Here is an 18,930-nt window from a genome sequence, read left to right on the forward strand (position 1 = left end):
AAATGTATGGGAATGAGAGAACAGGTAGTAGATATTGGGGTGGTTTAGTCATTGACAGTAAGGGGTTGTTGGAAGAAGGAGAGTAAGTGAAAGAGTAGATAGAATTTGCTAACCATCGGGAAAGAATCGGGGCAGAATAGCAATAAATGGAACCGCTCTGATGATGATAGCAAGTAAGTAGAATGTGCTTTCCTCACCTCCATCCCAGGAATCATTGACTCCACTTTGGTAGTGATACAGGGTCTTCCTTTGCTCGATGGCCATCTAAGTGGGTCAACTCTCTACCTACATCCATGCACTGCACATAATAAGTGCTAAATTAATGTCAGAAAGATAGCATATATAGTGAAAAGAGAACTATAATTGGAGTTGAGAGACCTAGGTCAAAGTCTCAGACCTGAAATGTGTTCCTTGTTACTTTGTTCAAGTCAACAATACTTTTGTGTCAGGTTATAATGAAAATTCTTTGGATATTATAATATACTAACAAAAGTGGGAAAGGAGAAAGGAAGGGCGCATTTTAAGCATCTATTTGTATCAAGCATTGTGCTAAAAGCTTTAGAAATATTGTCTCACTAAATCCTAGCAACAACTCTCAGAGGTTGGTATCATCATCCCTACTATACAATTGAGGAAACTGAGAGAGGCAGAAGTTAACCAACAAGCCCAGCTATTAGGTCGTTTATTAGCGTAAGTGTCTAAGACTAGATGTGAATTTGTGACTGATCCAATAGAGCCAATGCTCTATCCATAACACCACCTACCTCTTTCATATCTGCCATCTAGTCAGTATCATAGCTGTCCCAAAGATGCTTTCAAGGAGCCTACTAAAAATGGGCTTATATCCAATGCTTTCATTCTGTAACAAAGAATGGTCATTTAATCTATTTAAGTGATAATCTGTTGAACAACAAACATAAAAGAACAATAGAAATGCGAAAACTTCGTCATTATGGATTGAGCACTGGATATTGTATCAGGAAGACCTCCTTCAAATCCAACCTTAAACACTTATTGAATCTGTAATCCAGGGAAAGTCTGATATAATTTTTCAAATTCTCTGCTTCCTTATCTATAAAATGGAGATAACAATAATACTTATCTTATAATATCAAATTACATGATGTGCTCTGCAAACTCTACAGCATCATATAAATGCTGATGATTAATATTAAAACATTACAAATGGGCAGCTGGTGGCACTATAGTGAATAGAGCACTGGACTTGGAATCTGGAAAACTCATTTTCCTGAATTCAAATATGGCTTCAGACACTTAATAGCTGTGTGACACTAGTCAAATCACTTAATCCTATTTGCCTCAATTTGTTCCTCTGGAGCTAAAAAAAAATGGCAAACCACTCCAGTCTCTGCCAAAAAAAATTCACCCCCAAAAATGGGATCACAAAGAGTTGGGCACAACTAAAAAATGACTGAACAATTACAAAAACATAAATTATTGTTCTCATTTTCATATTCAATAGAATTCAGATATAAATGGTCTTGAAACTTGTCATTCTCCTGCTTTGATTTTTTTATATTTAATGTTTAGAGGAATGTTGCATGGGCAGCTAAAACCATTGAATAGAAATTTTGACTAGAATCTTGTCCTCTGTAGATTCACTGAAAGGTATTATCTGAATCACTCCAATGGAAGGCAGGGTGACAGGGATGAGAACCACTCCAAATGGTTCCCAAATGGCTTTGATTTCTCCCACTTGGTGTCTATATTTTGACAGCTTTTTTTTCCCATGTAATTTGGAGGTTCTGAGTATTTGCTCTGACAACATCATTTAAGTACATTGTTCTTATGTCTCATCAATTATGTACAACACTTCTGTCTTTGATAGTGCTCTAAGTGCAATAGACTTTATTTGTCAAATTTATAAAAACACAAGTGCTTATATCTGTAGTAGAGAGCTATCTGTTAATTCATACAGGATGATTACTGGGTTTCTGCTACATAGTTTTGTACCTTTGATTATGACTTCTTAGCTATTTCATAAATGATAAATTTTTGCAACCTGCCATAATAAGCTGTGGAGTGTCTACTCTGTTACTAGCAATGGTAATAGTAGAGGTAGAAAGAAATAGTGAATGAATTAAGAAGTTAAAGAATGAACCAAATAAAAAAAGAACGATTTTTTAAATGTTTGTATAATTCTAAGCATTGTATTATGTACCGAAGGTACAAATTTAAAATATTAATAGTACCTATCCTCAAGGAACTTACATTCTTTTTTTAATTTTTATTTTTTTCAGGTCACGGTGAGTTTATTGTTCATACAACATATCTCATTGCATCCAAAATCATTTCTCAAAACTTCAAAATATTCCGAAGAACAGGTTATTAATTTTTTTAATAATACTGAACAAATCAGCTTTTTAAAGAGGCAATCAGCTAATTGTCACAGTCTGAGCCAATAAAGCAACTTCATATGCTTTCTCCAGACTTTGTTCACCTGGACCTTGCTTGACAGCACTGTCTAACATCCCCCACCTTTTTTAGAACAACCATGCTTCTTAAAAGAATCCATTGTGAGAGAAGAAAATTGAAATGATAGGACATCATGCTCAAATAAAAACAGAAAAAAAAAAAGGTCAAGATGGGAAACTCTGCAACTGAGTTAACCAAAGTACATGGTAATGGAACATAATCGGAAAAAATCCAGTAATGTGGTATTTGGAGGAGACTTAAGAATTGCCAAATTATAGGCAGTGGTCAGAAGCAAGAAACATATTTGCTTTTATTAAGAACAGAAGCTTGCCACAATATTTAGGATGCTTGTAAAGAATATAGTCTTCAAGGACTTTTGTTGAACTTCTTTCTCCCACTAAAATGAGTGTAGAGAAAGAGTAAGCTAGGACTACAGGATGTAGCATGATCACACGTTTATTTATTTCACAATAGCTTCTTTAAACTTGAGACAAATATTAGCAACATACACATTTATGGGAGGAATACCTGTTCAATTGAAGTTATCAAGCAGGTTAGAGTTACTTCTTGTTGAATTGAAGCTTATCAGGCAGGTTAGAGCATCATTCAATGTTACAAGGTAGATGAAATAATTTTTTTAAAAAAAGAACTTTTACTATAAGACAGAAGACAATTCATTTGAGGCCATAGAATAATTTGGCTTGGAAAGTCTCAAGTATGGTGGGTGGAGTCACAAAGCAGTCAATTGGTCATTTCTAGAAGCAATGGTAGCATGATTCAATTAATGGTTTGGGATAGGAAAAAAGAAAAGTGGAAGGGAAGGGAATACATGACCAGATGACTAGGATAGAGTGTAGCCAGAGGTCTGAGGCTGTACAGGTATGAGGAATAGAAATATGATTAGTGAAACTATAATTCAAAATAAAATAAAATTGAGAGAGAAGGATTTCACTTCAGATTTTCCAAGGGTAGCTCAAGAACCATATATCAGTTGTTGAAAGTTGATTACTTTTTAGTTTTGCCTTGGACCAGATAATCTAAGTCTTTTTGATCACAGGATTCCATACTTTATTATTACAACTTTACTTTGATATATTTGTATCCAGATTTATTCTTTTCCTCTAAATTCTTTGAAGACATATAATGGATATTGTAATTGTTCTAAATGTTTTTATTTGCAATTCTGAGAAGCAATTTCTTGTTTAATGCTTGTGAGGGTGTTTGTCTTGATAATGTTATATTTGATCAGTGCTTTAATTTGCCCTTTATTCTCTGGTATTTCTCTTATCATTTCCAATAATATTTAAAGTTGTATTTCTGAAAGACTTTAATCTCTTAAATTTTTTTCATCAAATAGTTTTATTATATTTTTTCTTGATTTGCTCACAATGTCTGTTCATACATGGCAGTGGAAGTGGGAACTGAGACAACATTGCAAAAAAAGACAGAACTGGTCGCAGATGAATTCTGATGATTTGATGATGGGGATAAAAGAAGGGAAAGTAAAACAAATATACTTGTGTATAAAGGAGAAAAATTTTCTCATAATTGTGACTGAGAAGAAAAAGCATAAAATAGAGGCTTGAATAATGAAAACAGGCATCCATTAAACATCATTCTTATATAAAGCATTCAGAGGACTGAACATGTATAACACACACAATTTGTTATGGAAATACATCAAATTCAATACAAAGAAGTAGAGGTTGGAGGGTAAAGAGAAAGGACATTACCAGAAAGGGAATAGTTTCAAGCAAAACACATTTCCTAGTCCTGAAAGGATATTAAAATAAAGAAGAAAGGGAAGGTGGAGAGGAGAGAGAGAAAGAGACAAGAGACAGAGAAAGAATGAAATAGAGACAGCAAGAAACAGGGAAGAAGAAAAAACAGAACAAGAGCAAAAAGAACAAGAACAAGAAGAAAAAAAGCAAACGCAAGAACCAGAACAAAAAGAACAAGAGCAAGAAGAAGAAGAATAACAAAAACAAGAAGGAGGAGGAGATGGAGGAGAACAAGAAGGAGAAGACAACAAAAAACAACAAAAAATAGTAGTAGTAGCAGCAGCAACAGTAGAACCCAAGATGATCAACAATTGGAAAATGGTTCAACAAATTGTGTTATATAAATGCAATGGAATACCAAGCACTGTAAAAAAAAAATGCTGAGATCATTTCAGAGTACACTGGGTAGTCTTTATTAATAGAGTGAAGCAAGCAGAAGTAAGAAGGACAACTCTAAAGGAAAAACAAAATCTTGGAGACTCAATGACCACCTATGTTTCCTGAGGACTAGTGATTCAGCATGTTTTCTCTCAAAGAGAGATAATGAATTAGAGATGCAAGAAGAGATATTTGTCATGGGGGCATGACTGCTATGTGGATTCATTTAGCTTGATTGTGCTTATTTGTTATAAGGGTTTTTTTTTCTCTTTTTTCTCTTTTGAGATAATGAGAGAAGGAGAGCTTAGCAATAACAATAGCAGAACACAGAAAGAAGCTCAAAAGAACAACAAGGAAGCGCAGGACAGCTTTGAAAGTAACATGTAGAAGTCACTTTTATAGTAGATTTTTATTTTTCAAAATACATGCAAAGATAATTTTCAACATTCACCCTTGAAAAATCTTATATAGCAATATTCATGCCAAAAAAGACCATTAAACCATATTTCAAATTACAAAAGAGAACACAGAAGGAAGCTCAAAAGAACAAGGAAGCAGGACAGCTTTGAAAGTAACATGTAGAAGACATTTTATAGTAGCTTTTTATTTTTCAAAATACATGCAAAGATAATTTTCAACATTTACGCTTTACAAAATCTTATATTCCCATATTTTTCTCCCTCCCTCCCCACTTCTCCACTTCTCTTGACAGCAAATAATCCAATATAGGTTAAACATGTATAATTCTTCTAAACATATTTCCACAATTATAGTGCTGCACAAGAAAAGTCAGATAAAAGAGGGGAAAAATGAGAAAGAAAAAATCAAACAAGCAAACAACAATAATAAAGGTGAAAATACTATGTTGTGATCCACATTTATTCCCACAGTCCTCTTTCTGGATGCAGATGGCTGTCTCCATCACACATCTATCAGAATTGGCCTGAATCACCTCATTGTTGAAAAGAGCTATGAGAAGTCATTTTTTTAAGCAAGTAGAGGTTTATAGTTTCCATATATATTCCATAAGAAAGCAGACTTTCTTTTGTGCTACTGTGCACACGGAAATGCTCTTTTCTATCATTTCAAGTACAGAACAAGAAAAATTAATTTTTAAAAAATGAATGAAATTTTTCAATTTTTTCTATCTTTTAATTTTGCTTTAATGTTTGCTCTTCCACCTCCATATTACTGTTTCCTGTTTCTGCCATTCTTTTTATGAATTAAATGATAACACAGAAGTGAGTTTAGACACCACATTATCTTCACTTTATATTCATGGACAAAGCCAATTAATGGATCTGATCCTCTCTCTCATTTTTCACTTTTTTTGTACATCAGTGCTGCTTCTACACATGACATGCAGCTTGTTTATGTAAGCTGAGGTGAAGCAAAGCAGGGGAAATAACTTGAAGAATCCCAGGAAAATCTAGTTGAGACTTTGTATGGTCTCCAATGGACCAAAGTCTTCTGGGGAAAGTGCTTGACCAAACTACAGGACATGGTCTTTGTTGATTCCTTCTGTTTCAATTGTATTGGCTGTTGTATTGATGGTGATAGATATATTATATATATACATATATTATGTTCAGTATTTATGGTCTTTTTTTCTTTATCTTTCCTCAAATGAAAGAAAGAGGAAATCAAGGCCATGACCATTGCTGCGGGTACCATAGCTGATTCCAAACCCAGGATTTCATCCAAGAATGCAAGTGAATCGGAGGTAAGATAGATTTCCTCGAAACATCCATTTTTACTTTATAAAACCGTTTTCTCTTATTTCTAGTTTTAAAATAAATGTCGATTTCTTTTGTTTTTTATATCAGCTTCATCTCTTTTGTAAAATGAGCTTATTTTACCAGAATTTAAAATTTGTTCCATACTATTGTTTCCCCTCCAAATGTTTTATTTTTACATTTCTTTTCCCAATTTATTTTATTATCTGGTATCCTCTCATCATTTCCAGAATAATTTTTATCTTTCCAATTTTTTACATTAATATGTTTTCATCAGATTTTTTCCATTGATTTAATCACCATTTCTATTTAGAGGTAGCAGTGGAAATAGGAGCAAAGATAGCATTTCTAAGATGTTCTTAGGAACTGTGGCTGCGATGCCTTAGATAGGACACAAAGTCAAGTAAGAAACAAAAAATAGAATCAAAGGAAGATTAGAACCACTGCCAGGATGGAGAAGACAAGAACAAAATGTGACAGAAGCCAGAAACTTTTCAATGCTGATTTTGTTTCTGATTTTCTGCCAAAGAAAATTATCCGTGAATGGTAATGATTGAACAAAAATGGCTTAGAGAACTGAAGTCCAAGGAAAGTCAAATGATAATCATTATGCTCTTGACGTTCAGTTGAGAATTAAAGTCTACAAGTATAAATAAACTGGATCTCAGGATAGAAAAAGGACAAGTAGATTAGATTGTTGAGTTACTATTAGTTGTCTTTTAAAAGACAGTGGAGATACATACTACAAAAGCATAGATGAGCAAATGTCTATGAATCACCTGTCAAGAAAGAATTGTTGAGTGAACACTTACCAAAGGAAGTAATGATTACACAGAAACCACATAATTTTATACCCAACAATGCCAGACAGATATTCCTAATTTTCTTTTTAAAATATCATTCTCAATTGCAAGTAAAAAAAAATGTTCAACGTTCATCTTTTAACATTTTGATTTCCAAATTCTCTCCTGACATTCCTTTCCATACTTTGCCCATACATGTGCAATCATGAAAAACTTATTTCTATGTGAGTCATTATCACAAAAAGTCACTATCATGTTGTATTACTCATGTTGCAAAAGAAAACATTGACCAAAGAGGAAAAATAAGAAAAATAGAGGTTTTTTTAAACCTATACTTTCATCTGTATCCATACTTTTTGTTCTCAGAAAGTGAATAATGTTTTTCATCATAAATCCTTCATATTTGGCTTAGATAATGGTATTGCTGAGAATAGGTAAATCATTCACATCTGATCATTGTACAATATTCCTGTTATTATGTACGATCTTTTCCTGGTTTTTCTCACTTCGGTTCACATCAGTCCGTGTAAGTCTTTCCAGCTCTTTCTGAAAGCATCTTGATCATCATTTCTTATAGCACAATTGCATTCCATCACAATTATATATCACAACTTGTTCAAACATTCGCCAATTGATGGGCATCCCTTCAATTTCCAATTCTTTGCTACCATATAGAACTATTATAAATTTTGATACATATAGGACCTTTTCCTTCTTTATCTCTTTGGAATACAGACCTAATAGTAGTATTGCTAGATCAAAGGGTATGTGTGGTTTTTTAGCCCTTTGGGCATAGTTTCACATTGTTCTTCAGAATGATCAGACCACAATACTCAGCTAGCAATGCATTGATGTCCCAGTTTTCCTACATCCTCTCCTCCATTTATTGTTAGAATTCTTACAAGGTGCTAAGTCAGTTATCTAATTTAGCATAGTGCTTAACAGTTCTCTAGCTCACTAATGTACTTAGTACTTATTAGAGTTCCACAAGATTCACAAGCCAGGATTTGGTCTCGGAGATTCATAAGTCAGAGAGGACAAACCCACTCTCAGAGGCAGAGACAGATTCATTACATTTTCTACCTTTGTGCTGGCTGGAGGCTAAAGCTAGAGAGGCAAAGGACTAGCAGCAAGAACTCTTGGAACCAAGGAGAGAGAGAGGCTTCTAAGAAAGTTAATCAGGCCCAAGGAAGGAGACAATACTTGAAAGAGAAAATAAAGGATTTGGACTTTAATTCCTTGCTGCATTTGAGGTAATTATTATATTGAACAGAAAGGAGGCTGCCTCCAGAAACCCCCAAGAAACCTGCTCCCGGAGAACACTATGTTTTAGAGAAGAACATTACAATTTATCATTTTCCTATTGATCATATTAACCAATCTGATAGGTGTGAGATGGTGCTTCAGAGTTGGTGTAATTTGTATTTCTCTAATCAAAAAATGACTTAGAGCACTTCTTCATATGCCAAAGTCAGGGATACTTGAGTTGAATTCTAGCTTCAGGTGCTCACCAGCTGTATGAATCAGGGGAACTCACTTAATCTTTGACTCTCTGTTTTCTCATCAAATTTCCTCTCAGAGTTGTTGAGAAGATCAAATGTAATATTTGTAAAGCATCTCATAAAGCATTATATGATTCTATGCAGACTGAAAAAAAACTATCAATTTTTTCCTGAATCTCCAAAAAAGAAAGTCCCAATAACATTATATATAAAATCCAGAGTTCTCCAGAAAGAAGTAATTAAGTTACTGGGAATCCACAGTAGGAAATGCTCAAAATGCAGCAATATCTACTATAAAGAGGAGATTTTAAAATATTTTTAAGATAGGTGGTAAAGTGGATAGAATACCAAGCCAAGAGTCAGAAAAACTCATCTTCCTGAGTTCAAATCAAACCTCAGACACATATTAGCAGTGTGACCCTGGGCAAGTCACTTAACTCTGTTTCCCTCAGTTTCTTCATCCATAAAATGAGCTGGAGAAGGAAATAGCAAATCACTGCAGTATCCTTGCCAAAAAAAGCCAAAAAAACTACAAATGGGATCATGAAGAGTCAGCCATGAGTAGAACAACTGAACAACAAAAATAGATTATAACTAAGAATAATTTCCCTGAAAAGTTGAGCATATTTCAGGAGGAAATAAAAACAAAATACTTTCAAGGATTTCTGTTGAAAATGCCAGATTTGGAACCTTTAAATGTAAATAGAAGAGTCAAGTGAAATTTAGAAAAGTAAGCTTACTTGAATAATTGGAATGAGATGGGTTATAATGATGATGTGCTAACATTCTGATATGGGAAGGAAAAATTAAATCTCCCATTAGAACTTTATTATCACAAAAATTTATTAAGAGAATTATATAAGAAAAACAGAGGACCTAAGAATGGATCATCTTCTTGGAGGAGGGTGGATAAAATGGAAGAACAAAAAGGGGGATTCAAAGGAATAAAGTAGTGAAGAAGGAAGGAAGAAGGGATAGAACCAATCAACTACATCTCATAATTGTGATAAATGAGAAGAAATAAATACAAGCATGGAGAAAGAGATGGGGAGACCAGTCATCAGCTGGACCTGGGTTTCTGAAACAGATAAAAGAATAAACATGGAAACACAAACAGTATAGTATAGTTATATTTTAAACACACGGGAAAGTAAGGAAGAAGTGAATATTAAAATAGAGCAGGGAAGGAATTGTTGCAATCAAAACAAATTTTCTAATTCTTAAAAAGAATTAAAATGGGACATTTTTCATTTTTCAAATTTTTATTTTATGTAAACAAACAGAATAAGAAAACAGAAAAACAGGAAAAGAATACAAAACAAACAAAAGAGAACGTTATCATGTGCCCAGCAAAACATCAGGGAGAATTCAGAATATCAAACAACAAATTACCAGTTCATGAAAGCATATATATTAGTAGAAGAAATTAGATTCATTAGTATCCATTTTTTCTTTATTTCTCTGTAAATCGTTCTTTTGTTCTCTGCTGCACACTTTTAAAATTTATTCTTTTTTCCCTTTTTCATCCCTCTACCAGCCCAAGGTAGACTATAGTTAAGAAAGACTATATTTATGTATATATTTGTAGATATATTCATACACATACATATATACACACAACTCACCCCTCCACCCCATATACACATGTCTTTTCTATCCCTGCTGACTCTTTGCTTTAATTCTGCTCCTTACCTTGCTTCACTATTACTTAAACTCCACCCACTCTGGATCCCACCCTTGTCTTCTTCTCTCACCATTTTCTTCCCAGTCCACCCATCTCTCCTTCCTTATTTCAGAAAATTTTCTAAAAGGGAGAATCAAAGGATTATAACCTAACAGGACACCTGATATTTGGGAAATGGCTGAACAGATTGTGGTATATGACCAAAAAACAATATTATTTATTGTATGATAAGAAATGCTGAAAGGCATTATTTCAGAGAGTACTGAGTAGTAGGAAATGGCACAGAGTGAAGCGAACAGAAACAACTCTAAAGGGAAAACAAAATCTTGAAGACTCAATGACCAATTATTATAGTGTCCAAACTAGTTCTCTGGAGGATCTCAGGACCAGCCTTGGTCTTAGTGGAGGAGTGAAGGAGGCAGGAGAGGCACCAGGATGGTTATAGATGAAGTGTCCTTATTTTCAGTCCTCTCAGCCCTTAAATACCTCAACATGATTACATCATTTCAGCCCACTAAGCATGTGCCAACTAGAGAACCATTCCATCATCATATCACACTGAGCAAGTGGTAACTATAAGCATCCTGCTATTGATATGTAAATGTCTCTTTATTGTAAGTATCCCTTGCTTCAAGTAGAACACAGGTGGTCATGGCCTCGACTTCTCAGGAAGGGGGGAAAGGGAAGTGGGGAGCCAAACCAGATGTTGTCAGTAGGTTCCCTCTGGGCTGAAGGGTCTTATACCTTACCCAGAGTACCCCCACCATCTGCGGCCCTCTACAAGCTATGTTTCCTGAGGACAATGCAACATTACCTCTCCAAGAGAAATAATGATCTAGATATGATCTATGCTATTTATTTTAGAACAAGAAGAGATCTATGTCATAGAGGCATGACCACTGTGGGGGTTCGTTTTATTTGATTATGCTTATTTGTTATAAGGGGTTTTTCTCTCCTTTCTCTTGTGGCATAATAAGATAGGAGAGCTTAGCAATACTCATGCCAAAAAAGACCATTAAACCGTATTTTAAATGCACAAAAGAGAACACAGAAGGAAACTCAGAAGAAGAATAAGGAAGCAGGACAGCTTTGAAAGTGACATGTAGAAATCATTTTTATAATAGCTTTCTATTTTTCAAAATACATGCAAAGATAGTTTTTAATATTCACCCCTGAAAAACCTTGTATTCCCACCTTTTTCTCACTTCCTCCCCACTTTTCCACTTCCCTTGACAGCAAGTAATCTAATATAGGTTAAGCGTGTTCAGTTCTTCTAAACATATTTCCTCGATTATCATGCTGTATAAGAAAAATCAGATTAAAAAAGGGGAAAAAATGAGAAGGAAAAAACCAAACAAGCAAACAACAACAACAACATTAATAAAGGTGAAAATACTATGTTGTGATCCACATTTATTCCCACAGTCCTCTTTCTGGATGCAGATGGCTGTCTCCATCACAAGTTTATTAAAATTGGCCTGAATCATTGTTGAAAAGAGCTATGAAAAATCATTTTTTAAGCAAGTAGAGGTTTATAGTTTCCATATATAGTCTTCCTTTTTGTGCTACTGTGCACATGGAAATGCTCTTTTCTATCATTTCAAGTACACAACAAGAAAAATTAATTTTAAAAAATGAATGAAAATTTTCAATTTTTTCAATTTTGCTTTAATGTTTGCTCTTCCACCTCCACATTACTGTTTCCTGTTTCTATCATTCTTTTTATGAATTAAATGATAACACAGAAGTGAGTTTTGATGCCACATTATCTTCACTTTATATTCATGGACAAAGCCAATTCATGGATCTGATCTCTCATTTTTCACTTTTTTGGTACATCACTGCTGCTTCCACACATGACATGCAGCTTGTATATGTAAGCTAAGATGAAGGGAAGCAGGGGAAATAACTTGAAGAATCCCTGGAAAATCTAGTTGAGACTTTGCATGGTCTCCAATGGACCAAGGTCTTCTGGGGAAAGTGCTTGACCAAATCACAGGACATGGTCTTTGTTGATTCCTTCTGTTTCAATTGTATTGGCTTTTCTTTTGATGGTGATAGATATATTATATATACATATATTATGTTCAGTATTTATGGTCTTTTTCTCTATATCTTTTCTCAAATGAAAAGAAAATGGAAGTCATGGACACGACCATCTTTGATGAAGGCATAACTGATTCCCAACCCAGTACTTCAGTCAAGGAAGCAAGTGAATTGGAGGTAATGTAGTTTTCCTTGAAACATCCATTTTTAATTTATAAAGCATTTTCTCTTATTTCTAGTTTTAAAATAAATGTCGATTTCTTTTGTTTTTTTTTATATCAGCTTCATCTCTTTTGTAAAATGAGCTTATTTTACCAAAATTTGGAATTTGTCCATACTATTGTTCCCCCTCCAAATGTTTTATTTTTGCATTCTTTTCCAATTTATTTTATTGTCTGGTATCCTCCCATCATTAATGGAAATTAATGTTTAAATTATGTTTCTGGAATACTTTTATCTTTCAAATTTTTTACATTAATATGTTTTCATCAGATTTTTCCCATTGATTTAATCACCATTTCTATTTAAAGGTAGCAGTGGAAATGGGAGCAAAAATGGCATTTCTAAGATGTCCTTAGAAACTGTGGCTGTGATGCCTTAGATAGGACACAAAGTCAAGTAAGAAACAAAAAATAGAATCAAAGGAAGATTAGAACCACTGCCAGGATGGAGAAGACAAGAACAAAATGTGACAGAAGCCAGAAACTTTTCAATGCTGATTTTGTTTCTGATTTTCTGCCAAAGAAAATTATCCATGAATGGTAATGATTGAACAAAAATGGCTTAGAGGACTGAAGTCCAAGGAAAGTCAAATGATAATCATTATGCTCTTGACGTTCAGTTGAGAATTAAAGTCTACAAGTATAAATAAACTGGATCTCAGGATAGAGAAAGGACAAGTAGATTGGATTGTTGAGTTACTATTAGTTGTCTTTTAAAAGACAGTGGAGATACATACTACAAAAGCATAGATGAGCAAATGTCTATGAATCACCTGTCAAGAAAGAATTGTTGAGTGAACACTTACCAAAGGAAGTAATGATTACACAGAACCCACATAATTTCATCCCCAACAATGACAGATAGATACTCCTAATTTTCTTTTTAAAATATCATTCTCAATTGCAAGTAAAAAAATGTTCAGTGTTCATTTTTTAAAATTTTGATTTCCATATTCTCTCCCAACATTCCTTTCCATACTTTGCCCATACATGTGCAGTCATGAAAAACATATTTCTATGTGAGTCATTATCACAGAAAGTCCCTATCATGTTGTATTACTCATGTTGCAAAAGACAACATTGACCAAAGAGGAAAAAATAAGAAAAATAGGTTTTTTTAAACCTATACTTTCATCTGTATCCACACTTTTCTTCCTCAGAAAGTGAATAATATTTTTCATCATAAATCCTTCATCTTTGGCTTAGATAATGGTAATGCTGAGAATATTAAGTCATTCATATTTGATCATTGTACAACATTCCTGTTATTATGTACAATCTTTTCCTGGTTTTTCTCACTTCAGTTCGCATCAGTCCGTGTAAGTCTTTCCAGGTCTTTCTGAAAGCATCTTGATCATCATTTCTTATAGCACAGTTGTATTCCATCACAGTCATATATCACAACTTGTTCAGACATTCGCCAATTGATGGGCATCCCTTCAATTTCCAATTCTTTGCTACCATATAGAGCTATTATAAATTTTTATACATATAGGACCTTTTCCTTTTTTATCTTTTTGGGACACAGACATAGATCAAAGAGTATGTGTGGTTTTTTAGCCCTTTGGGCATAGTTTCAAATTGCTCTTAAGAATGATCAGACCACAATACTCAGCTAACAATGCATTGATGTTCCAGTTTTCCTACATCCTCTCCACCATTTATCATTTTCCTATTGATCATGTTAACCAATCTGATAAGTATGAGATGTTGCTTCAGAGTTGTTGTAATTTGTATTTCTCTAATCAAAAAATGACATAGAGCATTCCTTCATCTGCCAAAGTCAGGGATATTTGAGTTGAATTCTAGCTTCAGGTGCTCACTAGCTGTATGAATCAGGTGAACTCACTTAATCTTTGACTCTCCATTTCCTCATCTGATAAATGGATATAATAACAACTTTCTCTCAGAGTTATTGAGATCAAATGTAATATATGTAAAGCATCTTTAAAAACTTAAAGCACTATATAATTCTGTGCAGACTGAAAAAAAAAATCCATCAATTCCTCCTGAATCACCAAAAGAAAAAGTCCCAGTAATATTACGTACAAAATCTAGAGTTCTTCCGGAAAGAAGAATTCAATTACCAGGCCTCCATAGTAAGAAATGCTCAAAATGCAGCAACTTCTACTATAAACGGGGGAGATTTTAAAGTACTGTATTCTAAAACCTAAAAGACAGGTGGTGAAGTGGATAGAGTACTGGGCCAAGAGCCAGAAAAACTCATCTTCCTGAGTTCAAATCAAGCCTCAGACACAACTAGATATACAGCTATGTGAGCCTGGGCAAGTCATCTAACACTGTTTCCCTTAGTTTCTTTATCTACAAAATGAGCCAGAGGAAGAAACAGCAAATCACTCCAGTATCTTTGCCAAAAAAAAAAATCAACAACACACAAATGAAATCATAAAGAGTCAGCCATGACTAGAACAACTAAACAACAAAATAATTATAACTGAGAATAACTTCCCTGGAAAATTGAGCATATTTCAGGAGGAAATGGAACAGAAGACTTTTGAGGATTTTTTATGAAAATGCCAGACTTAAGTAGGAACTTTGAAATGTAAATAGAAGAGTCAAGTGAGACTTAGAAGAGTCAAGTGAAACTTAGAAAAGTATGTTTACTTGAATAATTGTAATGATCTGTGTTATGATGATGTGCTAACATTCTGATGTGGGAATGAAAAGTAAATCTGCCGTCAGAACTTTAATATCATGAAAAAGTATTAATATAGTAATTAAAAAACAGAGGATCTAAGATTGGATCATATTGTAGAGGGAGAAGGGATGAAATGGAAGAAAGAGAAGAGAATTAAAGAAATAAAGTAATGAAGAAAGTAGGAAGAAGGGATGGAACCAACTATATCTCAAAAATGAGAAGAAATGCATACAAGCAACAACAATACTATATGATGACCAGTTCTGATGGACCAGGCCATCCTCAGCAACAAGATCAACCAAATCATTTCTAAAGGAGCAGTAATGAACTGAACCAGCTATGCCCAGAAAAAGAACTCTGGGAGATGACTAAAAACCATTACATTGAACTCCCAATCCCTATATTTATGCACACCTGCATTTTTGATTTCCTTCACAAGCTAATTGTACAATATTTCAGAGTCTGATTCTTTTTGTACAGCAAAATAACGTTTTTGTCATGTATACTTATTGTGTATCTAATTTATATTTTAATATATTTAACATCTACTGGTCATCCTGCCATCTGGGGCAGGGGGTGGGGGGGTAAGAGGTGAAAAATTGGAACAAGAGGTTTGGCAATTGTTAATGCTGTAAAGTTACCCATGCATATATCCTGTAAATAAAAGGCTATTAAATTTAAAAAAAAAGACTCTCTGGGTGTAATAGCAGTTGCCACCATGAAAAAAAAAAAAAGAAATGCATACAAGCATGAAGAAATAGATGGGAAGACCAGTCAGCTGAACCTTGTTTGTCTGTTTTGCAGACGAAAGAATAAAGGTAGAAACACAAAAAGCTTAGTACAATTGTAACTTAAACACAACATGGAAAAGAAGGGAAGAGGGGAATGTTAAAAGAGAATATAATACCAGGAAAGAATTAGTTGCAATCACAAAAAATTTCCTAACTCTTAAAAAAAATTAAAATGGAACATTTTTCTATTTTTTAAAAATGCATTTTATTTTAAAAAAACAGAATAAGAAAACAGAAAAACTGCAAAGGAATACAAAACAAAACAAAAAGGCATGTTGTTATGTGCTCAGCAGAACATCAGGAAGGATTCAAGATATATAACAAAAAATTACCAGTTCAAGAAAGTATATATTAGTAGAAGAAATTAAATTCTTCGATATCTGTTTTTCTTTACTTTTTTGTAAATTGGGTGGGTTTTTTTGTTCTCTGCTGCGTACTTTTTTTACTTTATTCTTTTTTTTTCCTCTCTCATTCCTCACTACCTCCCTGCAGACTGTAGTTAAGAAAGGATATACTTATGTATACATATGTAGATATATACATACACATATATACTCACACACCTCCTCTCCCCATGTACATAATCTTTTCTATCTCTACTAACTCTTTACTTTAATTCTGCTCCTTAACTTGCCTTGTTATTACTTTACCTCCCTGTTCCATTGAATCCCTCCCTCCTCTTCTTCCCCTACCCTTTGCTTCCCTATCCACCCATTTTTCCATTCTTATTTCAGAAAATTTTTCAAAAAAATTAGAATCCAATAGGAAACCTGATTCTTTGGGGAATGGCTGAACAGATTGTGGTATAGAACATTAAAAATATTCTTGCATGATAAAAAATGCTGAGAGGCATTATTTCAGAGAGTACTGGAGAGTAGCAAATGGCACAGAGTGAAATGAACAGTAGCAAGAAGGAGAACTCTAAAGGAAAAACAACATCTTGAAGACTCCATGACCAACTATGTTTTCTGAAAACCAGTGATGCAGTATGTTATCTTTGGCAGAGAGATGATGACCTCAAAATGCTAGAAGGGATATACATTTAGGGGTCATGGCCACTATGTGGGTTCATTTTGTTTGTAGATGTCTTATCTTCCTTTTCTTGTGGGGCTTTTTTTATTGGGTAACATGGTAGAAGGAGAGCTTAGCAATGTAATATCCACCCAAAGATCATCAAGCCATATTTTAAATGCATTGAGAAAAGGGGAAGGAGTTGAGAAGGAAGAATAGGCAAGAAGGATAGTTTTATTTATTTATTTTTTAAAGCATTTATTTATTTATTTTATTATAATAACTTTTTATTGACAGAACCCATGCCAGGGTAATTTTTTACAACCTTATCCCTTGTACTCACTTCTGTTCCGATTTTTCCCCTCCCTCCCTCTACCCTCTCTGCCAGATGGCAAGCAGTCCTATACATGTTAAATAGGTTACAGTAGATCTTGGATACAATATATGTGTGCAGAACCGAACAGTTCTCTTGTTGCTCAGGGAGAATTGGATTCAGAAGGTATAAATAACCCGGGAGGAAAAACAAAAATGCAAACAGTTTACATTCATTTCCCAGTGTTCGTTCTTTGGGTGTAGCTGCTTCTGTCCATCATTGACCAATTGAAACTGAATTAGGTCTCTTTGTCAAAGAAATCCGCTTCCATCAGAATCCATCCTCATACAGTATCATTGTTGAAGTGTATAATGATCTCCTGGTTCTGCTCTTTTCACTCAGCATCAGTTCATGTAAATCTTTCCAAGCCTCTCTGTATTCATCCTGCTGGTCATTTCAAGAAGGATAGTTTTAAAAGTAACATGTTGAAATTGTATTCTTTTTTTTAAAAAAAAAAAGCAAGTAGCATAAAGTAGAAATTCAGAGTTTCATATGCATGTGTTTTGTGCTATTGTGTATACAGAAATACTCTTATTTTTAAGTTCAGAAAAGTAATTTTTTTAAAAACGAATGAAAAATAGTTTTTTCTTTCAATTTTGCTTTGATGTTCAGTCTTCCGTTTCCACATTACTGTTTTCTGTTTCTACCATTCTTTTTTTCCAAATTAAATGATTAGACAGAAGTGAATGCTTTTCATCATCAATTTCTGTTCATGAACAAAGCCAAAAATTGTACCTGATATTATCTCTCATTTTTCATTTTTTGCATCTCAGTGTTCCCTCTACACATGACTTACAGCCTATGTAGGAAAACTACATGGTTGTAAAACCAAGTATGGGAAGTAACCTAATGAGCCCCAGGAAAAACCTATTGAGACCTTTTGTGGTCTCTAGTGGACCAATCTCTTCTAAGAAAAGTACTTCACCAAACCATAGGATGTTTTGTCCTTATTGCTTCCATTCTGTTCACTTGTATTAGCTATAGATGGTAATATTTATTGTGTTCAATGCTTGTAATCTTTTTTTCTCTTTCCTCAAAGAAGAAAGAAAAAGAAGAAACCCCTGATTCATGCACTGATGATGCTCTAAAGAAGGTTGAATCCTGTCCTTCAATTAAAGATGCAGATGAGGAGGTACAGTAGTGTGCCCTGAAGCTTCCCTTTTAAATTTCTTAATCATATTCTTTTTTCTATTTTTAAAATAAATGTTATCATTTGCTTTTGTTTTTATATCATTCAGATTTCTTTTATGAAATAAATTTATTTTAGAAATTTTTGTCCCTCCTATGGTGTCCCCCCATTTTAATATATTTTTATTTATATTTCTTAGCCAAATTATTTGATCCTCTGGCATTTTCCCATCATTTCTAGTAATTTTAAAAGTTGTATTTTGTACATTATAGGTTTTGTCAGCTTTATATCTTTGATCTAGTCTCTGTTTAGCCACTGGTTTAATCATTGTTTAGAGGTTTCAGTGGAAATGGAAGGAAATACAATATTTCAAAGTTGGA

At 33.9% G+C, this 18,930-nt stretch overlaps 1 protein-coding gene across 1 annotated transcript in view; it reads left to right on the plus strand.

The window, feature by feature from the left end:
- Positions 1-18,930, plus strand: part of DGKG (diacylglycerol kinase gamma) — a 227,074-nt gene that overhangs the window by 57,423 nt on the left and 150,721 nt on the right. The window contains exons 15-18 of the mRNA XM_031968754.1: positions 2,262-2,267; positions 6,229-6,318; positions 12,454-12,543; positions 18,461-18,553. Of these exons, the coding sequence (XP_031824614.1) occupies positions 2,262-2,267; positions 6,229-6,318; positions 12,454-12,543; positions 18,461-18,553 (279 nt within the window). The remainder of the gene's footprint in view (positions 1-2,261; positions 2,268-6,228; positions 6,319-12,453; positions 12,544-18,460; positions 18,554-18,930) is intronic.

Source organism: Sarcophilus harrisii, chromosome 4 (assembly GCF_902635505.1).
Source record: "Sarcophilus harrisii chromosome 4, mSarHar1.11, whole genome shotgun sequence".
Classification (NCBI taxonomy): domain Eukaryota; kingdom Metazoa; phylum Chordata; class Mammalia; order Dasyuromorphia; family Dasyuridae; genus Sarcophilus; species Sarcophilus harrisii.